The sequence below is a fragment of the Berghia stephanieae genome, chromosome 1, assembly GCF_034508935.2.
Source record: "Berghia stephanieae isolate SIO BIC M18660-M18661 chromosome 1, UCSD_Bste_1.3, whole genome shotgun sequence".
In the NCBI taxonomy this organism is placed as follows: domain Eukaryota; kingdom Metazoa; phylum Mollusca; class Gastropoda; order Nudibranchia; family Aeolidiidae; genus Berghia; species Berghia stephanieae.
The window spans coordinates 73,758,602-73,782,965 of record NC_088360.1 but is presented as its reverse complement, the minus strand read 5'-3'; the positions used below and the strand labels follow the sequence as shown (position 1 = coordinate 73,782,965).

The window sequence follows — 24,364 nt, the reverse complement described above, 5'->3', positions numbered from 1 at the left end:
CACACGATTTTCCTGATAATATTATAAACGTTTAAATTTACACATTGTTTTCTGTTTTTGTTCTATTGACCAAACGGTAGAACAGTGAGTATTTTACTAAGACACATACCATCGATAGTAAAGCATGTGTAGTTTGCTATATTAACCAATCACTGATATTGTGTACATAATGACGACTGTCCGAGAGGCATGGTTGTCTAAGTATCTATTTTAACTTACTATGCTTTGAGAAAAAAACAAAAAAAAAAAAAAAACAAAACAAAACAAACAAAAAACACGTTTTGAATATTTTGGCCAGAATACTCGTCCTTAAAATATCGAAGTCTCAGGTTTGAGAGTGTCTACCAAGAATTGATTCGTTTAAAGCGATCGATATTGAAGAACGAGTTTCTGGCTAAAATTCTTAAAACGTGTTGTTTTATTTTCAAAGTACGGCAGTATCGCCACACGGTACAAATTTATTGTTTATGAAAACTCCTCACAGCCCTATGAGCACCAAGGTGTCTACTTGTGTTGTGTGCTATATGTGTTTGTCTGTCTGTGTTTTGTGTGTGTAGTGTGTAGCATGTCTCTTCATTGTACACATTTTGATTTTGTATCTCGTGTGCCCATATCAAATGACCTTACAACGTCCACACTGTGCTTTTACGATCAATTTTAACTGTTTTCATTTGCAAGCTCTCGGTTTTATTCTCTTATTTGACTTTGGAAGGTTGATTTAAAAACTTATAATTTTGTGTAACACTTTAACCATGGGGATTATTGATGATTCGAGTCAGGGCAGTGGCATTGCTCTGTCAAGGATGTTGGTTTGCACCAACAATAAGTCAAAGCAATGTCTGACAGACATAACTAACATTGAGAAAGAGGAGCTGGATGCAGATAAGGTAAGCAAAGCATAGGAAAAAAAGATTGTATGGATGATAAAGTACGTATTCCTTCAAAAGCCACGGAGCCGGAGTCTATCCCGGTTTCTATGGAAGAAACGAAATTGACGTCACTCAGTTCCATTCTATTGTTTTTAGACAGCTATTTAAATGATTAGTTCTCACTGAATTATATCAATCAGACGGCTATAAACGATCATAAGGTTACGTAACACAGTGTTGTGTATTGGTATGCTACATCAGGCTGGCGGGCGTTGTGGGTATTTTACCTAAACGCATCGCATTATTAGCGTGCAACGGACAATAGCAATTGCTTGCTATCCTTTGGATAGGACACTAGTATATCGCAAACTACTTTCTGCCATATGTAACATACCCAGCTACCCAATCTTCCCTGGGTGGACAGGGGAGTATATATATATATATATATATATATATATATATATATATATATATATATAATATATATATATATATATATAGGTATATATAAATATGTATATAAATGTGTGTGTGTGTGTGAAGTGGACAGGGAGTATATATATATATATATATATATATATATATATATTTTATATATAGGTATGATAAATATGTATATAAATGTGTGTGTATGTGTCTGTGTATATGTGTGTGTGTACTTCATGTGCATATTCGTTACTACATCTAGAATGACACAAATAGTTATCGTTATTAATAAAACTCTAAAGACTAATGACAAATTTTTGTCATCGGACATGTCAAAGAAGTCAACAATGAAGTGCCGCCGGTTATTTTCCATTAGTGACAGCCAAGTGTTACAACATGACGTGAACGACACTCGAAATAAATGACGCTATTAACAACGCATTTTCTCAAAATGAAATAATCCCTTTTCAATTTGTCTGCGGTGTTGGATTGAAAGATCGACCAGATTGGAACAAAATAGCGGTCTGGTTAATCAAACCCCCTCCTCATCCTCTTCTTTAGATTCAGTCACCCATTCACTCATTCAATCTGTCTGCAAGTCTATCAAAAGATGCTTGCTTTTCTTGACTCCGTCGTGAAGGATTTCATTAGACCCGATTTGTTTTTCTTACTCCAAAAAACATGGCAGAAGGTTGAGCTGCGTCGGCGCGGTGTCAGTTCTTGAAAAGCCATTCTATAATTTTGTATGACACGACAAGAGACTGTGAAAGCAGGAGGATAATCATGTCATTATCTTGAATACAAACATTGGCACTCACTCTTCCGTTACTGTTGATGATGATTCTGCTACAGTGCTAGTAGCCTAACCGTAAACTCACTATTTCACTAGTTTTCCACTGTTGTAGTCTTCCCCTTTTCACGTCTAACAATTTCCATTCACCACCACCTCCGCCACCACCATCAAATATTCTTCCACCAACTTCATAACTATCCCTGTCTTCCAACCACACCCCGCCCCACCTTTTATATTGTGACCGCGCTACTATTGAAGCCCTCGGTGTGAGTTATTGGTTGTGAGCACGGCGCACGCGCAGTTCTAACAAAAGCTGTCATCTTCCGGTGGGCGTGTCCACCTTCCGTCCCAGTCACGTGTGTCTACACTCCATGCCCGTAAAACACTGCAATCATCCAAGATGGCGATTTCTTTTTTGTTTTTGGCCCATCCACCAGCCAACCCGCCAACCTTCCATTCAACCCATCCTTTTTAGCCGACGCTTCATATTTCCACCGACTTGTAAAAAAATTGTATTGTTCTCGGCGATAAAATAACATGTTTCGGTAGAAGAAATAACAAGTTTGTGTCGCTAAGAGGTGGCGGATCCTGTACTAAACAGCCAAGCAATCGCTTGTAGCACAGTGTACCAGCGTCCAAGAAATAACTAGGGGTATGTGGCACACGTGGATCCATTGGTGGCACACAGGCACGGTTCAGCCCCTCCAATCTGTTGGTTTATATAAGTCATCCGTTTTAATCCCTTACTTTTTTCAGATCATTTTAGCAAGACAATATTTTAATAACAAAATAAACTTGCCTTTGTCCTATTACTTGTGCGTTTTTGTGGGATTATCTTTCCAATCCTCTTAAATCACAAGTGCTGATGAGCTTAATGAGTTTTTAACATGCATTTAATTTACTCTGTTTGTGGAAGTTTACAATTATACATTTAAATATATTTGGCTTTTCAGAAAGGCAGTTTGATTTTCGTCAACTATTAAATCCTCGCTGCTTTGTGCCAGTCTGGTGTTTTAAAATAATTAACAACGTATTGGCTTGAATATTTCATCCTTGTTGATTGACTGACTTTGTGAAAGACATTGAACAGTTTTTGTCTTGATTGCCTAAAGATGATCCAATGTTTATTTTTCAATTATGTCTGGAAGAGCTTAAGCTGAGACTGAGTAGTTGGATGATGTGGAAAAGATGACGTCACCAAGGCACAAAACACCGAATTACCAAATTTTAATTGAGATGACGCAGTTAGACATATTAAAACCGTTGATATAAATTTGGCAACTTTTGTTGTACAAGTAATAAATGCAATAATTTCTAAACTCTAAAAAAAAAAATAAAGAAGTATTTTGAACAAAGTATTCCGAGACGGTCTACGTGCGGCTATGTGGTCTTGTGGTATGACACTCGCTTTCGGATCGGAAGCTGGCAGTGGTTCTCTTTACTCCCATTCTCTCACCGTACTCAGGTGTAAAAATAGTACCTGGCCGTTAACAGCGATGTCTCTGTCCGAAAAATGTGTAATATCGTCTAACAGGCGTCATGTGTCGTCCTACATGTCACGTGTTGCTGTTGGCCAGGGACCCATTGTAAAGCGCTTTGAGCACGTTTAGTGGATATTGCACTATATAAAAGCTCTTTTTTTTTAATTCCGAGACGGTCAATAATTTGTTTTTTGAGTTATGAATTAGATGTCTATGAGGTCTGTTCAATACACAAATTTCTTTTTGTTATATCTTAAAAACCACAAAACACAGCACCATCAATTATGGTCCAAAGTACCTCTTTTGTGTTAGCTACTCAACAATTCACAGCCGTTGTCCACACATTTCTGCCACCGACGCAGCCTGGTGTCAAATGAAGTCCCATGGATATTGTTTTCCAACTCTTTTAAAACGATCTTTGTTGGCAAAATAATCTCATCCTCTGATGAAAAATGTGTTCCCTAAGTATGTTTCTTTATATTAGGAAAAATGTAAATGCAAACTGACGTCAGATGACGTAGAATCGAGGGTGATCCAATAAATTATCTTAGTTGTTTGAGTACAAAAGTTCCGTCACTACCCTGGCTGTGCGCGCAATGGCGTTGTGTTCAGGATGGTTTTAAAATATTTTGAAAACCTAATACAGGGTCTCAGTGACAAATTATGTAGCAAGCACTTGTGTAAGATAAATATAGGAAAAATTGTGTTTGAAACAATGTTAGAAAAAGCAAGATTGGAAAGTAAAGGGAAAAACATCCCAAAAATTCAGCCTGCCTCGACTGCCACTAAGTTGTTTTGAATGACTATTTTGTAATTGTTTGCATTTACAGTATGTATTAGTATTGCCTGTTGTAACAAGCCCGGATAAGATAATGCCTTTGATGTCAATAAAGATATTGTGTATGATCTTCAGTATACCATGATTGCGACAATCTTTTACTGAGGTGGTCTATTTGATTCTAACCAAACAATTGACTGCCTTTTCAACGTCGGGTGTGATTATCCTACTCACAGTGAGTGTGTGTTTGTTTGTGTGTGTGTGTGTGTGTGTGTGTGTGTGTGTGTGTGTGTATGTGTATGGGGGAAGGGGTCCCGATAGCTCAGTTGATAGAGTACTAGCTTCACATGCAATGACGACCGAGATCGAGCCCAGGTAAAGTCAAGATTTTAATCTGACCCTTTGTCCACCCAGCAGTGATTGGATAGCTGGATCTGTTAGATCTGGTGGACAGAACTTTTCAATAGACTAGCGTATTATCAAAAGGGTAGCAAGCAATTGCTATTGTCTATTTCACTGGGCCAATTCCGGCTCTGTGTGCTTAGTGGCTATCATAGAGAATACAGCTGGTGGCTATGAAGGACTACTACTTTCTCAACCGTTGTCGTGACAATGGCAATTGATGCATCTTCTACATGCTGACATCCAGAGCTCAATTCATCTTCAAGGAATGTTCTGCCAGCTTGATATTCTTTTATTCACCATGTATCTACTAAAGGCCGGAGCATGATCGACTATGGTAGGGGTTAGATCTTGGTAGATATCGAAAGAGGTTTTCCCCAAAAGAACCAAAACTTAAAGATTAATCGGATATCAAATCTAAAAAAACGATTCTTTAAAATTTGTGACATCCATTTTGCTGGGAAAAGTCTTGTCATAGAGGGAAAACAAATATTTTAAAATTCAAACCCCTACGACAAAGTCCTTTTAAAATTGTACAATCAATTTCTGAAATAGTGTTCTTTGAAACTTTAGGTATATCATGGGTAAAGATTTGTAGACTCTACAGAAATAAGATGGTTATTTCTGAAATAGACCTCGTATTTTGGAACACACACACACACACACACACACACACACACACACACACACATGCACGCTAGCACGACACGTGTTTTAATTGGTTTGGCATAGTCGAGTCCATCAAAACAATTATTTTTTGAGGACTGATTTTGTGAGGGACACAACGTGTTATTTTGAGATTCTAATGTAATTTCAGATGATATTTATATACCTTTTGACGAAGGTTGTGTGTGTGTGGGGGGGGGGTGGCACTTCCGTGATGTATTTGACTTGGTGTAATATCGCACAGCCATGCTACTAAAAACCTTTAAGAATAGTTTAATGATAATAATAATAATAATAATAATAATAATAATAATATAATAATAATAATAATAATAATAATATAATAATAATAATAATAATAATAATAATAATAATAATAATAATAATAATATGATGATGATGATGATGATGATGATGATGAATGATGATGATGATGATGATGATGATGATGATGATGATGATGATGATGATGATGATGAGATGATGGTGGTGGTGATGGTGGTGGTGGTGGTGGTAGTGGTGGTAGTGGTGTGATGATAATGATGATGATGATGATGATGATGATGATGATGATGATAATAATAATAATAATACATGGCATTTATTTCGCGCATTTTCATCACTGTGTGATGCTCAATACACGTTACAAATAAATATACAAATGTTACAGCAGTTTATGGAATATCCTACCAATATCATGAAACTGTAACGGTAAAAAGTTAGTGCTTTAACAATGATTAGTTCGCAAATCAGTCTGAGCTTTGTTGTTTTTTTTAATGTTGAAACTGTGAATATCCAATATCGATGTTATATCAAAATCATTTTTTTAGGTGCACAAAACAAAAAATTTACCAAAAAATTACAGACCATTTTTATTGACCATGCTTGAGACGAATTACTGTTTGCAAAGTGAAGACTATATTGAGAATTGATCAGAGGATCTCGGCCGACTTTAAAAAACGCCGCAATGTTGTGTAAATTTTCAGATTTAAGTGATAAAAATGTTATTTTTAGTTCCCAGTCCCACATGATTATTTTTTCTCTCTCCGGGAATTCTTTAAACTTAGGCTATTTCTCCCATATTGATCTACACTTGCGCAATGAGATTAAATCTATTTCTGTAAACATGGCAAAGCAATTGATCAAAAGGGTAATCATTGTAACATTTTACATTTAAAACAAGGCCAGAGCAGCTATTGGCAAAAATTGCAGTTTTGATATTTATTGCTGCAGTAATGAAAATACTTCGTTTTCTTACTTGCATTAGAATTACAGATTGTTCGTTTTATTATTTTCAGTATAGTCTATTAACCCAGTATTGTTATTTGCAGTTGCACTGCAATTAGAGCGTTGTATAGCTCTATTTATAATAGTACTGCTTTTCTAGAGCGTTGTGATAATATTTGTAGTATCTAAGTACCAATGCAGATTGAGTGTCGTGATATTTGTAATAAATAACAATCATGAAATGTTCTAGAATCTTCAATTTATCATACAAAGACAAATATAAGTGAACTTTTCGGTTTGCCCCATTGTCAACAAAACACGATGAATGAGATATTAAAGACGATTGAGAGATGTAAGGATGGTATTGTTAAGGCAAATAAACAAAACAATGCTGTTATTTACAGTATAGCATTGATGTTTAAATAGTGTGTCATTTGCCACTTGCAGAATGGACTACAGTTTGTGTTCTATAATGTTCAATAGTTCTGCAGTTTGATTGTTATGTTATATTCAGTTGTTAGAAATATTGCAAAAAGATAAGGAAGTGTTGATGTTCTTATCCTTTCCTTCTTCTTTCTCCTTCACCTTTTCTTTCCTTTTTTGTTTGTTTGAGCATTCGACTGGGCACTCAAAATAGCAATGACTCATGTCATCGCGTGTGACTTGTGTACCGGTCAGGCGACAAGGCGAGTACCAGGTGTTTAGCTGATTGTCAATATTTGTTGTTTCTACACACTCTACTTTCACTCTAGGTCACCAAGTTGAACGTATATCGGAGCTCAAGACAAAAGGACATATTCATAATTAGTCATGAAAACTCAAAACCAATCCAGCTGTTTGATGTAATTGTAAGTCAATATGCAGGAGAGATTGTTTTCCTGTCATCTATATCAAATTCTAAAGCGTATGGACGCAATGCGCCCAGAGTTCAGTTATGATGCATTAAATTTTTAAAAAAAATCAAATGATATTAATTTATCTCCAAACATGAAAATCAACGATCTGATAGGAAAAAAAAAGATAGACGGAAAAAAGAGCAAGTTTGTCGTGTGCCATGCCACTGTCTATTAGAATTAATGAAGATAATCCTGAATCGTTCAATCCCGGTCAATTGCCATTTATTGAACTCGTACCGAAATGGTTGGCAATGAGGTCGGACATAAACCGACTAGTTCAGACCACAGATCACTAGTAGGTCATGTGTTATCCATGGTTCAGACTGCCCAGTACCTTTCATATTATGATTTCTCCGTCCTCTTCACAGCATTAGATTGTTTTAATTTTCATTTGAGCCTTAGTAATTCTGTCGTCCACTGACAAAATAATTTGTGTATATTTTTAAAAACATTTTGGACGGAAAATGTCAGGCTATCGATCGATTAAAATCATCCCAACTCGCCTTCCTCCTCCTCCTCCTCCTCGACATAAGTCAACCCTCAATGATGAACATAATATAGTTCGTCACTTTCTCAACTAGATCGCCAATAAATTCATGTAATAAGATACAAGCTAGTTTGATTCAAAAGCTTACGGATTTTCATGTTATAACAGGTTCTCGTCGATTTCTGAATGGAGTTTTTGACCTCCTATGGTGGGCAGGGGGTCACTTTCCTTTGTCTTGTTTTTCTGTTGTGATTTAATTTTAATTCTAGAATTTTTGACTATCCCATCTTATTCCTTTTTACTGGTACTGATATGGCCTGAATGTGATACGAGCGCCGTAAAACCTTTCTCTTTGGTTTGAGATTTGAATATAGAATGACATAATACAGCTTTGTACCCGGATTTAACGACTGCATGAAGTCCATACACTTGGCATTTGTGCAGAAGCATGAGACATGGCCCTTATGATTGGAAACGCAAAATTTCCTGACGAATATTTATCATACGTTAAAAGTATTTTATGAGCTACGGGTAAAGACTTTACTTGCTCCAGTGCTTGATCCTCAGAATTGTTTCCTGTTACTTTTACCAAAAATGTTTGTTGTTGTAAATTGCAGAATTGATTGAACGTTCCTCACACAATTACTTTTTATTCGACATTGTAGATAATGTGTTCAAAGGGAAAAGACCATGTTTAATAAAGTCAACCTTTCTTTACTTCAGCAAATCATCATTCAGAAGAAAAATATTTCTCATTAATTGTTTTCCTCTGCCTTACATAACATTGTATTATATACTGCTTTTAATTTATACAGAACTTGTACCATATATTGACAAATGGGCTTATTGTTTTCCAAATTCGTATTAGGACTCATATTCTCAAAACTCTTTTTAAAAACAGCATACGACTATTAAGGTTCCTTTATATGTATACAAAAATCTTGCATTCAAACAAACAGGACTATCTTATTATTTGGGTTAATATTATTTTTAGAAAAAGTCACATTCACAAAAAAAGCAGCAAAAAAATCCACAAAAAATATCGGGATAATTCATTTTAATTACAAGAGAAAAGTGTCTGGAACCGAGGATGGGGAATCTTTCGAAAAAGAAAATATAAAGAAATACAGTAAAGAAAATCCTTTATATGCTTTGTCGGGTCTAATTTTCTGGTATGACTAATTTTATAGTACAAAACCATTGGATCTTTCCATCCTCGGGGCATTTCAGTTTGCTGTGAGCAGTCGATCGAAGCATTTAGCGTGCGTTGTTTTCCTATCTCGTTCCTAGATCACCACAAAACACAGATTTAGTTGGTGTGATCCTATTACCGTTTCCCCCAAAACCTCTTGTCATGCATCCCTCGTCGATTCTCTAAGGCGATTTTCTACACTACCACACATTCACAAGATTACAAAACCGTAAAAAAAAAAAATACAAACTCAAACACAGCAAAGCTCTTTTTTTTCATAATAATAAGTTGTTGGGAGGACTTAAACGTTATTTATTATTCCCCCTCTAAACCCAATTCTCACGAAAGTATAAACATCTTTACACTTGTAAATCAGCAAAAGCTTAATTATACTACATTATCACTGTTCACAAAATCGACTTGAGCGACATTTTCCGTTCTTGTTTGTTATTGGTCATAACATCAGCAATTTTCTGCATTCTAGTCGAGATGAGTAACGGCAAAGAGGGGGGCACGGCGTGATACCAAAAGACAGTCCAACAAGCTAAGGCAAACAGAGATGGTGGAGATGTATGTTGTGTAGTGCATTTGGGGAGTTAATCACGAACCATCACAAATATATTATATATGAGTCCACAAGTCCGTTTCGTTCCAAAGTACATACATTTTTAAAAACTATGTTTGAAAAAAAATATAATAAGTCAACACCATCGCCTTTTAAGCTTACCTTATTGGCCTCTGTCAAAATCACGTTGGAAATACAAAGTGCAAGTGTGTAAATTATATACAAACGTGCACCAAGCTTACTTCGTGACAGGTCAGGACAAAATGGCGGACTTTGGACGTATTTGTGTAGTCTTTCCTGTTGCCATTAGCAACGGTGCTCGGGACATCAGTCGCGTGTTTGAAATCTTTCAAATTCTTGACAGCTTTTATAGCATGTTTTGTTATTTATAGTAATAAGTTCGTATTTTTTTCCTGATTGCCAAATTCTGACTTTTGAGCAATTTTGATATTGTGAAGTGGTTGTTCAGGAGGCTTAATTGAAATTCTTAAAGGAGATTGCTTAGAATGTATGTAAGTTTGTGAAATTAGCAATAGCATATTTATTTCATTTTTTTTAACGTAATGGGCTAATTAATAAACAGCTATAAAATACTGTTTTCCTTTGGCGCCAATAGTTGATTCCCACTTCTTTTTCTTCTTCTTCTTCTTCTTCTTCTTCTTCTTCTTCTTCTTCTTCTTCTTCTTCTTCTTCTTCTTCTTCTTCTTCTTCTTCTTCTTCTCTTTACTACTTCTTTTCTTCTTTTTCTTTCTTCTTCTTTCTCTTCTTCTTCTTCTTCTTCTTCTTCTTCTTCTTCTTCTTCTTCTTCTTCTTCTTCTTTTTTTTCAACCACTACCACCACCACCACCACCACCACCACCAATATAAATGTAATTTAACAAGAGTGGTTTCCTTCTGGTCATAATTCAAACTCCATTCTCTGCGATGATCCCAATGTCATACTGATTATTAGCATTAGATATTTAAACAATGGGGGAAATGAGCATGTGAAAGAAAAGGACAAAGCAATTCGGTTTAACGCCACGCCACTATCAATACAAATTCGCTAATGCTGATAATTTTTTTTTAAAAATGTAATTAAAAGCCAATCATTGTCACTACCCTGTTACTTTATTGAACTCATAGAGTAACACTAAGTGGTTCGCGTTGAGGACGGACAAAACGACTGTACTCTGACAAACACTATTAAATTTTTATTTTTATTTTTGCCAAAAAACAAAACAAAACAAAAACAAACCAATAACAACAACATCAACAACAACAAAACAACACCTCGTTTCATCGACAAACGTCGATTCTCGAATGTGTCGGGCATCTGGCCAGTTCCTGGGAAGTAATCGGGGCAGCGTGACTCAGCGATACGGTCTTTGCTTCTACCCCGAAAGGTACCCAGTTCGATCACCCGCCGCTGTGCTGTGTGGCCTTGAGCAAGTCACCTCGCCATAGCTCAATTTGCGGCTCTGCACTGCGGCTGACACCTGGGTTATTCCAGTCTTCCCTTGGAATAGATCCTAGAGGCAAATTTCCCCCTATGGGATAAATAAAGGGAATTTTATTTATAAAATTATTTATTTTATAATGTGAGAACAATTTAATCGAGTGCACTGAACTCTATAATTATCTGCTTACATTACCCATCCTCTATGTTGTCCATGGAATACCACACTGAGAAACATTAACTCTCTCCTTACCGACCATTTTCAGTATTTTCCCAAAATGGCAGGCGTACCCAGCAGAAAAAAAATGATTTTATAAAACTCAAACAATCTCTCTGCAAAACAATTTTATGTTTTTATTAATCAAACAAAGACTATTCTTCAAATTTTATGATGTACAAAATAAATCTGAATAAGAAAAAATGTACATTGTGTCGTAACAAATGTGATGATTTTGCTGTAGGTGGTAAGAAGAGGGTTAATATATGTACATGTTTTCCTAATTAGATGTCTTGACTTCTTCAATAAGAGCGTTCGACAAACTTTTAAAAAATTGCTACCCAACCTTAGAGGAATGAAATTTCAATGCTAAAATTTTGTGTAGAGACATTTTTTTTTTTCGTCACAATCACCAGCCACAACAACGTTTTTACCATCGGGGTATGACATTCAAAAGCCCTTCATTAATTACATCATCATTCGCTTGCCATTCAAGGCTTGTTTTCTAATTTTGTGAATAAAACGTATGATGTGTCCAAATAGGGGGATAAGGTAGGTGTAGCCTATTTGTATTCATATTTCCAACGTGTCGAAAATGCTTTTGGGATCTGTGTGCTGGCACGTCGTCATGGAGCAAAAGGACTCATTTCCTCATATTTCCTCGACATTTTTTTTTATCTTAATGCTTCCTTCAGTCTCGTCAATAAGTTGGAGCAGTGGTCGCCATTGATAGTATGACCTTGTTGATGGTAGTCTTTTACAGCCACATAATCCTGGTCTAAAAAAACGGAGAGCATCACTTTTCCAGAGGAAATTTGAACTTATGCCTTCTTTGGAGGAGGAAAAGATGGAGTTTTCCGTTTGAAAGTAACAAATTGGCAGCAGGGACTGGTCAAGGGAAGCTATTTTTTTTAGATAATTTTCCTCTCCTATTTTTCTTTCTGTTTTGTCTAGCACTGTTTCATACACATGTTCTCAGAGTTTCCCATTGCATTAAACATATTCAAAATGATAGACCCACGTCTTATCCATTGTCATCAAATGATTGTAAAAGTTTGGATTTTCATTTCATTAGACACGTTGATCAATGATTGTTGACTGCATTGATTTCTCAATTCTCTTTGTAGGCAGGGAACGCACTTTGAACCTATTCAAATACTCGTGAAATATTTTTTCAACTAAGCCAGTACTCAAGCAGGTACCATTAGTAATTTTATTCAGCGTAAGTCATATGCTATTCAATACAATCCGTTTCACTTTTGCAGCATTTTCTACAGTCATGACCAGCACTGGACAATCTTCTCGAAGAGCATCATTAATGGCCACGTGGCCACATTTGAAACGCTTGCACCAACACTTTATTACAACACATTTTGGGCTAGTGTCGCCGTAAACTCCTGTCGTTTCACCAAGAATATATTCAAAAGTTTGCCTTGGAGATAGAGAAATGTTATTAATGCTCCAAGTTCAATTTCCTCATTTTTTCTCTAAATAATAACTGTGTCAACATTTCATCCACCTTTGACAATTGATGTTTAAAAAGTTGTAGGTCCGTCTTAACCAAGTATTAAAAATGCCAGAATTTTGTTAGCATTCTCAATTTAAATGATTTTGAAACATATGCAAATCTCAAGACTGTATTTCTACTCCTTCGTAGTCAGTTAAAAAAGTCTTCAGTGACCCACGTAAATAAAACTATGTCATTTCCATAATTTCTGAGTATGGTACAACAGTTGAAACCGTGAAGACTCGACTATTTCTATCCTGGGTTTGTACAATGAATAAATAAGTACTGTTTTTTTTTCTCTCTTTAAAGTTTGTTTATTGTCTTTTGACTCACCAGTGTTTATGAAAAGATATGACACGAGTTCAGTTGTCGATGAAACAAGGTGCACCCATTAAGATTATCCCTGACATATCAAAATATCAAAAGTCTATAACTCAGGACTTATTAATCGATCGATATTTGAAGTAATCGATTTCTACCAAAATAAAAAGAAGTTTTTTGTTAAAGTTGACAAGTTAGTCTGACTAATCTCTTTAACGCAGGATTTTTCGCCATTTTCACTACATGCGATTGTTTTACTTTGTAACATAACAATATTGCCGCACATTGACAACACGTTTTTAAAAATAGTTTTCGATGGAAAACGGTTAGTTCACACATCAAATAAACTGACCGCCAACTTGACAAATCTTGGCGTAGATCTGTCCCTAATGATAATTCTTCACCGTTTCTCTTTGCATAGTGTCAAATAAACTATTGGTGTCTTTTTTTCTTGTTTCCTGTCTTAAATAGAACACGTAGTAATTGTTGGATTTTACTGGGGTTTTTTTTTATCTCTCGATATCTAAAACAAGCAGTGCGTCATTTGAATCTATCGATAGATTAAGAGGATTTTTTTTTCTGCTAAGAATTGCAATTTTTTTGTGCTTTTGTGCACAAAGTTACGTTTATTAGAAAGATTGTCTGGTTGATCAAGTGGTTATTGATTATTGATCAGTAGGTGATTGGACCGAATGTCGCATTGACAGGTAAATTGAGACAGGAGAAGATGACCAATACAGACACAAAATAACCTCAAAGTATCGGAGGTCAATTACAGGATTTCTTCCTTGACGTTAGGAATGACCAGTTGTCTTGATCTCTGTGCCCTAGCGGTGTCCTCTCCACCCCCAACCCTGTCTCCTTCAATGTTTCTTTCCCTTTAATATCTGATCTGATCTGCTTTTCGACTTAGAGGAGACGGTCTAAGTGCCAGGCAGGCCAGTTGCATCGCTTTGATCGCATTAGATACCAGTCCCACTGTTTCTTCTACTTCTTGTCCTTCTTTTCTTACTCCTCTTCTTCCTTCCGTCTCGGTCTTTTTGTCTTGCCACTGTAATAAAACCAATCAGCTAGATTGTAGTGTTGTGTATGGAACTTATTGTTATTATTCATAATTTTGTTATTATCACCACATCTACTTTTACTACTACCGCTATTATTAGTGTTACTACAACTCCAACAACACGTCTATGTAAGAGAATTCTTGTAAACCAGCAATGTACGTTCTCTTTGCTGATGACGACAACTTATTGTTTGAGACACTTTCTGTTATGACTTGTGTTTTGATTGGGTCTGTTGAATTCTTCAGGAAATAATATTCTGTGATATATCCATCGCTTTCTAACCAATTCAGCTCAGGAAGCGCAATGAGAACGACTATGTTATGTGTAACTGCGCTTTAGTAGTTTGTGTCATCAACAGTCTATCTTTGTCTTTTATCGTTGTTGTTGATTCAGTTAACAGAAAAAAGCATGATTATATATTGACAATAATGTGTGTTGGTTAAAGGCATATATTTTCCAAAGATAACCTTAGTTTTGGCGTATCAATTTAAATAAGAATGAAGAAGTATCGACCCTTCCACAAGACATTAAACTACCGTCACTTGGGACTCTTGTTTGATTATTTTAATAATATTATCTAGATTGGTTGTTATTCATCAAATGTACGGTTCTAGTAGATTACAACCGAATTCAATCATTGTTTGTAATAAAATCAACATCATATCCGTAATTTTTCAAAGTTTCTCTCAAAAATTTCAAATATTCTAGACAAGTTGAGTGCTTATCAAAAGATCCTTGTTCAAGATTGTTTATCATGAAACTTAAAGCGAAAATATTATTAGTAAACAAACAGCATGTTTGATAAAACAAGGCATAGTTGACAATTGTTATACAACTAGGCTAGTTCTGAATAAATATGTGTTCAGATTATTTCCTCCCTCCTAGCTCCGATCGCATTATAGGTTTGATTGACTCTTGGCATTACAGTCTCCACCAACCGTTTTTGTTATTGGAATAGTATTTTGCCGTTAGGAGAGGAAGGTCACTACTAGTGCCTCTCCGACTTAATTGAGACTTTCACATGTCGTTTGAGAATTAGAAGCTCCTTCGTGCCACATTGTTTGGGTATCTTAATGACTTAGCTATATTAGTAGTAATAGTATTAGTAATTAGTCTGTTGACCCAAGAGTTGTATCTGGGATTGTTGTGACGGAGCCTTACTACTAATTCTATGATCGCTTTATACGGATTTATTGTTGTGTTTTTATTTACTACTTAGTATAATTAATAAATTGTTGATTGGATTATTTAGCCTTTGTAGTATGTTCCGTTGGGATTGTTGATTTATTATATAACTGACTGCTTAATAGTGAAATGGATGCTTTTTCTTGTACGTGTGTATATTTGCAAATCTGATAAAGCATAATTGTAAGGTTCTATTGGTTTAATGACTAACACTCAAACCGACACAGAGTATTCTACATTATAATCAACAAGGATATTAAATAGACATAAAAAACAGCGGTGTGTTATCAGGAGTGTTAATAAACACACATAATACTCACATATTCCACTCCATTCTATTGGGACAAAAAAAAAAAAAAAAGCCTTATGGGCTGCAAAGTAACCGTGCCCCCTAACTCGCCAGTTTTTGGGCCATCTTTAGTTGGCGTCGATTCTGAACAAAAAAATGCGTTTATAAAAAAAATGGCCAGAAAACTCATCCTTCAAATAACGATGGATTAAAATGATCCTCATCCTTTTTATACCCTTTGAGATTGATTGACATGCATGAATGATTCAGTTGTAAATTCAACGTTTTCAATGGATGCAAATAAAATGGCGATTTAGAGTGTTAAGAAAATATACACAGATACATTGATAGATAGATAGATAGATAGATAGATAGATAGATAGATAGATAGATAGATAGATAGATAAAAATAAGGTGGGGGAGTGAGAAAAAAAAAGGGGGGGGGGTAAGAAAGGGAGAGGGAGAGAAATAAATTCTAGATCGTGTGTAAACAGAAAAGTGTATATTCGATTATCAAATATGGAATAAATTAGTGAATGAAGCAGTCACATTCTAATGTTCAGAATAAGAAGGTTTGGTTTTGCCCAGGACTTACTTGAACTAAGTCCTTAACCCCAGTCAGAGCATAGGCCATCAATGATGCTTCGCCATTTGACTCTTCCTTGGCCTGTCTTCTCCTTGCATTTCCTTGCTTCCTCCACCGTGATTCTTCGCAAACTATTCCTTGGCCTTCCTGGTCTTCTTCCTTCTTCCGATTCCATGTTAGAGTCTATCTTATGATGTTGCGGGCCTTTGTAAGGCTTTGCCCATGCCATCTCTGAACCCCTTCACTATTAAAGAAGCAGACGGATGTGAGTCTGTGTGATTTTAATGAGATTGAATATTACACTGTAAGAGAGATGATATTGTATATCGTAGACATCTTTGGGTGGGTGTGTAGTCGGAACCATCTGCGCGTCTTCCTTTTGATGGGGATGCCGTGCCATGATATGCGACTTTAGGGGCGAGATGGACGGACATATTGATTGATTCCTGCCCCCATCCTCTTTAACAACCATTCCTGTATGTCTTATCTTTCCTCCAGTACATTTAAATTTATATAATTCTCTTTTTGTATAATTTACCATCTGCCTAACTACCGAAAAGTGTTCCAAGCGCCGCAAACTTGAAAAATTTGCTGTTCAGATGATATATCTTACATGATGATATGGTCCATACTAGAAAAACAACTAGATAAAATTAAGAGAGAGAGAGAGAGAGAGAGAGAGAGAGAGAGAGAGAGAGAGAGAGAGAGAGAGAGAGAGAGAGAGTTCTTGGAATAGAGAGAAGCATTCCATAAGAAGACGTTAGAGTATAAATCTTCATATGTGGGCTTCTATTTCACTCTAATACAACATAAAATCTTGCATCAACAGCGTTTTGACTCCGATTCCAATGATGCATTGGTAAACACCCAAATCACATCGAACGGACTTGTTTCAAAAAAAAATATTTTTTTTTTGGGGGGGAGGGGGGGGGGGGGGGGGGGGGGGGGGGGGGGGGGGGACTCTTAGTCTTAATTAGCAGGCCTGCTGGATATATTGAAATTTTTTCTGAGGTGGTCTCAGTATTCTATCCAAATGGCAGTAAAAATGCTTCCCGTCCACTGTACGTCACATAAACTAGATAAATTCTTGGTTTTTGTTATTTATGACAGAAATAAATGTATTATTTATGTTTATTTAGCAAACATTTAATGAAAACAATTAAACCACCTTATGCTATTATCTTGATATAATATTAATTTTTGCCATTTTTTCACGTGCTTGAATGCGTTTAACCTGTGTGTTACTACCTTCATTATACGTTTACATATATCCGTCTAATTAACACCATAATTACAAAGCCACAACAATTAATGATATTGATTTTCGAAAACCTCCGTCAGTCCCAATGTCTTAATTCCATTCGAGTTAAAAATCAACCAAGAATAGACTATCTGGACTATCCTATTTTCATTTCACATATTGTGTTTGGTGAAGACTAGAGGTCTGTCTTTTTTCTTCGTGTGTTCATGTGATATCAATTTAACATGTACCTATAATTATTCATGTAATTCGTTGTGTTTTAGTATTCAGTTCTTTCAGGTTTAAAAAATTCAAATTCAATTTTTTTCTTATAGAATTGTTTAATCTTGTTTTATGACGGTGAATGATAAATGATGTCACTATTTTATTTCCACTCAGTTTATGGACGGTTTTCACTCTATGTTTTAGAATTTTTTGGTCTTCTTGGGATCTAAATGTAAATATGTACAATTGTTTATCGTTATACAGCTTGTAGTTAAAATAGAAATCGAATAAGCAGTTGACTTTAATAAGAGTGCTATCTGGAACTTTCATTGTTCAAGTCTAGTTATTGTATGGATGAAGAGGGATTTGTTTGTTTCCATTTTATCACATTAATGATAAATAAATCTGACTGAATCAACAGACAACAACAGGTCAATACGTGTCTTGTGGATCCCTACTTATTAAGAGCGTTGTTGTTCACCTCACATTTCACCAACCCTAGAGTTGTTATACTCTCCTAGGCAGGACAACCCCCGTGGCTTATTACTATTGGTCAACAGTTACAAAGTGCACTAAGAGCCGCTCTCAAAAACATTTCTCACCACGGGCATAAAAATACCAGAACCTTTTTAGATTTGACCATTCTGTGACTTCATCCACTGGTGATTAATAGCACTGGCAAGATCTGGCATTAAGTTCGACGAGGATTTCTTTAATCTTGCCCTGCAATTTTTGGAGTACTTACGGACTTCGATTTTTCTTCTTCTTTCGTAACCCGTGGGAATACCTCAACTGCAAAACTGGAGCCTAGCGAGGAAAACTGGTCACCTGAACAGGTAGGGTGAAATTGTATATTGTGGTAGTCCTTGTAGTAGATTACAGTCTAAATCACTTATTCGAAACTATCCGCTCCCTGCTTTAAGATGGCTGAAAAAGAAGGATGATAGTCCAAAAAAGTTTTTTCACACAATTATTTTCTTTGGTTTAATTTGTTGATTTTACCTAGCTAGGACAGTTTTATGATAAACTGAGTGGGTGAATCTTTGAGAATTGTATTCCATTATAGTGGATAACCAAAATTGGCGGATACATGAGCGGCTGATAAGTGGAGCAAACTGTATTGATATTTACATGGCTTGCATGGGGGAGGTGGTTGCGCTAATCGTATTCCAAGCCTTAATCTAATTATTAATCCAGTAACTGTAGCAAATCTGTGAACGGGTCCAATCACGGAGGGCAATAATCCACGCTAATCCGCCAGACTAATCCTATGGATTTGTTTTCTGAGATTATTCTAGTGTTTATTGTTATGCCGTAGTATTAGTTACAAGTTAAGGTTATTCTAGAAAATTTTTGGTTTGCTCTAGGCGTCATGATAACATTAGTATGTGTCTGTACCTGAACTCAACTGACTTGATCAACTCTGCGATCCCTAATGTGCATTCCTGAATGATCTGACCATACAGTACTCTGGGATACTCTGGGAAAAAAAAAAACACTCATCAAAAATCGATCGATTAAAATTGCCTTCATTTGTCAAAAACTCTCAAACATGGGACTTTTCGAGCTTTTGACAAGATGATTGTCATTTTAATCGATTGCTATTTGAAGAACGAGCTTTCTGGTCAAAATTTTGAATACGTGTTCTCTCAGAGTAACGGCGGTATTTGTCTTTTCAGAACTCTCGTGTTGATGACAAAAGGTATCTTCTCCTCTGCAGACCACAGCGGGGATGAAATTTACTTCTATCCTTTGTAATCTCTTTCTTTAATCATATTCTGTTGTCTTTTTTTTATGGCGTTCGATCCCTTATCCTGTAATGAGACAAGGCATTTGGTTTTCTTACCTCTCAATAAAACACAGATAATCAACGCAAACCTTATATTAGTCATCATAGCTTGTCGCTCCAATACCGAACCCAATCCACAGCATCTGTGGAGCAGAATCTTAAGTGGGGGTCAGTGCAGCTGGGCCCATCCTGGCATTCTCTAAGGATGTGCTCCATTGTCTGCTCTGGGCATCCACATGTACAAAAGCTAGTCTTATCCAGCCCCCACATTTTCATGCTTCCAGCTGTTCTCCCAATTTTTGCCCGTGCTCTGTTCCGTGTTACCCATTCATTCTTGGGGAGCTCAGTTCCGTAGGGCAGTTCTTCTCTTATATTAAAATCAAGCATCTTCAAAAACATTAAATTCATTGATCAAGTTAACTAATCTTTCGTTATTAAAGTCATTCTTTCGGTTCACATGTGCTGACATTGATTGTGAGGTTGCGCTATTTACTGTTTCTTTACCGAGACTTTATCATAGTTTATTTATTTTGATGGACATTATCACGCTAGAAATGAGTTCTGGTATACCAAAGACTTTCAAAGGCCTTTTTCAAGCAACGTCAATTTGGATAATGGTTGATTTAACATTTGTCTTATTCCTTAGTCTCGCCTTAACCCTTGTCAACTTTCCTCCATCAATCTGTAACCTAGTTAATAAAATAAATCTGCCCCGCACTGGCGAAACATTTTATTGTTTTGTAAAACTTCAAATGTTGAATGAGTAAGATGACCTTAACTTGTGCGGCTATGTGATCTTCTGGTATGACATTCGCTTTCGGATAGGAAGATCCTGAGTTCGAGCCTCGCTTGGCGCATAGGTCCTTTACTCACATTTTCTCAGGTTAACAGCGCTGTCTCTGTAGGAAATAATTGTAATATCGCCTAACAGGCGTCATGTCTCGTTCTACATGTTACGTGTTGCTGATAGTCAGAGACCTTTTGTAATACGCTTTGAGCACGTTTAGTGGATATTGCACTATATAAAAGCTCAAGTTTTTTTTTCTTTTAACTTGTTGAGAAGTCTCAAACTGGAGACTTCAAAGAGATATCGGTCTTTTATTTTTATTATTTTTCTTTTATTTTGAAAATCAGGGAATCGGCCATCCTAATCGATGAGGAACTTGTTTAGTCAAAATAAAACAAAATATGGTCTGCCGGTTGGCGGCAATACTGATGGAAGGTTTATTTATCCATCGCTGTTTTGACCCAAAGACTGAACATACGGCATCGATTACATGGCATGTCTTTACAGTCTTTTAGCAGCTATGTGGTCTTGTGGTATGACACTCACTTTCGGATCGGAAGGTCCTGGTTTCGAGCCTCGCGCTCGGCACATAGTTGAGTCCTTGGAAAGGGCTCTTTACTCACTTTCTCTCACCGTACTCGGGTGTAAAATTAGTACCTGGCCGTTAACAGCGTTGTCATTGTCCGAAAAATTGTAATATCTCCTAACAGGCGGCATGTCCCGTCCTACATGTTAAATGTTGCTGTTGGCCAGGGATCCCTTGTAGAGCGCTTTGAGCACATTTAATGGATATCGCGCTATATAAAGCTCAATTAAAAAAAAAATTAAATTTTAGCGTAAAAGGTAGAGAATCAGACTTAGAAATAAAAGACCTGATTGAATCAGTCCAACCCAAAACTAAAATCTTATAATTTTGATCAAAGGCACAATATCAGTCCGAATGGGGACTTTTGACCTCCAATAGTAAACAAAGGGGTCACTACAGCTTTGTGTTCTATCTCTTTATTATATCTGTTCTCCTTTTCCATGCTGCTTTCTGTCTTTGTTTTTGGAATGTCCTGTTCCTAACTGTAGTCCTTCTTTGGCTGAGAGGAAAACAGTCGAAAGCAGTATAATTTTTTTGATATGATATTTTCCCCTGTTGATCTTTTTTATTATGGAACATGTTACTAAGCATTGGAATGCATTCTTGTCTGTTGGATGCTGTGTTTGTGTCTTGAAATGACTTATAGGGTGATCTTGAACTTCATTGCTAATTTGCTCTTAGAATCTAACTATGATCCCTATTTAAACTCATATTTTCTGTCTTTTTCTTGTGCTCTTTTAATTGTTAATCTAATATTTGGACCTCAACATCTTTTTCCTTTTTACTGACACTGACATGGCCCAAGATTACCGTAAGCGCCGTATACTCGTTAAAAAAAAAAAAAAGCAAGTAAACAGCTCTCCCAAAAACAAAAAAATACAAAAAAAAAAAACAAAAAAAAAACAACACAAAAAACAACCCAAAACAAACAACGCCAACAAAATACCCCCCCCCCCCCCCCCCCCCCCCCCAAAAAAAAAAATAACCCCGAAAAAAAACAAAGAAACAAACAAACAAGGAAACAAAGCTATTCTAAAGAGCTTCAGAACGAAAAGTTAGTCCGCTGATTGTCAATAAGGAAAAATCCTTTAGAGCAGCCATTGTCATTGTAACCCAAGTTTTGCTGGGTCTTTTTTTGTTGTTGTTCTTGTTGCGTTCAACGGATGACAGCAACAATTTTTGCTCCCTTTGCAAAGTTTTCCCCATTCGATCTAACAGACTCAACTACCTATTCATTGTTGGAGGACAGGAGGCGTCAGAAAAATAAATAGCGAGATCGAAACCAGTCTCCTTGCTCATGCGTCCAGTGAGCTACCAAGTGAGTCATCAGGACCCCGACCAGAAAAAAGAAAACTTCGAAAATGTATACATAGTATGTACTTAAAACACGCATTTACCTGGAAAGGAATGTTTTCTACAATGGAGACATTCACTTCATTGACCCCCCTGTACCGATCGTTGGAGTTCGATCATGTGGACATTATATAATACATGTATGTATGTATGTATGTATGTATGTATGTATGTATGTATGTATGTATGTATGTATGTATGTATGTATGTATGTATGTATGTATGTATGTATTGTATGTATGTATGTCTGTTGTTGTCTGTTCTGTCTGTCTGTCTGTCTGTCTGTCTGTCTGTCTGTATGTCTGTTGTTGTTGTCTGTCTGTCTGTGTCTGTCTGTCTGTCTGTCTGTCTGTCTGTCTGTATGTATGTATGTTTGTATGTATGTATGTATGTATGTATGTATGTGTGTATGTATGTATGTATGTATGTATGTATGTATGTATGTAGTTGTAATAGGTAGTAGGTAGGTAGGCAGGCAGGCAGGCAGGCAGGCAGGCAGGCAGGCAGGCAGGCAGGCAGGCAGGTTTGTTTGTTTGTATGTATGTATGTATGTATGTATGTATGTATGTATGTATGTATGTATGTATGTATGTATGTATGTATGTATGTATGTATGTATGTATGATGTATGTATGTATGTATGTATATATATATATATATATATATAATTATATATATATATATTATATGTTACTCTCACACATCCCACATACAATGACACACGAACACACACATTCTTTCTCTCTCTCTCTCTCTCTCTCTCTCTCTCTCTCTCTCTCTCTCTCTCTCTCTCTCTCTCTCTCTCTCTTTCTCTTTTTCTCTTAATTTTTCTACCCCTCCCCTATTTTCTCTTTTTTCTTCAAGGTCCTCCTTGTTGTTACACCCCTTACTTCACACAATACACACACATAACACAAGTTGATTTGATCAAACTTGAAACATCGAACCGTTTCGATTGATAATCAGTCGGGTGGAAATGGTTGCCCTAATGTATTTTATATACTTACTCAAGCAATGAGGCTGTTGCTTCAACTGGACACTTGGCTAAGAAAACAAGACCTACCCGAAACGCGACATGAATAAAGTAATATCCACTCCAGACTCAATTTCATGTACAACGCTATAAAACTTACCAACTCCAATTCAAATTTAAAAAGTGGAACTTTTTGAGATATAGAACATATAATTTCTCAACATATTGGCAACTAAACGCCTTGGCTCAATCTTCTAAAGTTATAAAATATTTTGGGTAAATAAATAAAAACGAAAATATATTATTATAAATCATTATATTTTTTTCATGAGGTCCAAGCTATGAGAGTTTTTGTCAAGATGAAGGTAATTTAAATCAAAAGATATTTGAAGGACGAGTTTTCTGGCCAAATTTTTAAATACATGTTTATCCATAGTTAACTGGTTAATGAGGGAAGTGAAAGCGAAGCGACATGATGCTTAGTATATATTATACTTCAGACTCACTCTTCGGACTTATCCTCGTCGAGCAATTCGGCGCACAAGGCATCTACTAGAGACTTCCATTTCTGTCTGTAGGCGGCATGGACACAAATGTTGTTCCAGGTTTGACCTGCCACGTTTAAATTTTTTACCCATAGATCTTCTCCGGGTTTCTTTGGGCCTGCTTCTTCGTTATTTGCCATCAGTTGTCCAGCGGAGTGTCATTCTTTGTGAGCAGTTGTCTCCGTTCTGGCAACATGTCCATCTGCGTGTTTATGCTCACCGTATCCGTCTTTTCTCTTAGAGTTTCATTCCAAAATACTCCTAAAATTCTTCGGAGGCATTTATTTTGAAATGATTCTAATTTATTTGTTAATTTGGTTGTTGTATTCCAACATTCGGTGCCATACAAGAGAACTGAAGGGACATTACTCGTGAACAGTTTCAGTTTGGTTTTGGTCTGCAGTTTTTTTTTAGATATCCAACTTTCCTTCAACATTCCAAATACTTGAATTGCTTTGGATATTGTGTGTACTCCGT

General features: G+C 36.3%; 1 protein-coding gene across 1 annotated transcript in view; it reads left to right on the top strand.

Moving 5' to 3' along the window:
* The first annotated feature begins 553 nt into the window (after positions 1-553).
* The window catches only part of LOC144956519 (uncharacterized), a 133,814-nt gene continuing 110,003 nt past the window's right edge, over positions 554-24,364 (top strand). The window contains exon 1 of the mRNA XM_078887071.1: positions 554-887. Coding sequence (XP_078743197.1) covers positions 753-887 — 135 coding nt within the window. The 5' untranslated portion in view covers positions 554-752. The remainder of the gene's footprint in view (positions 888-24,364) is intronic.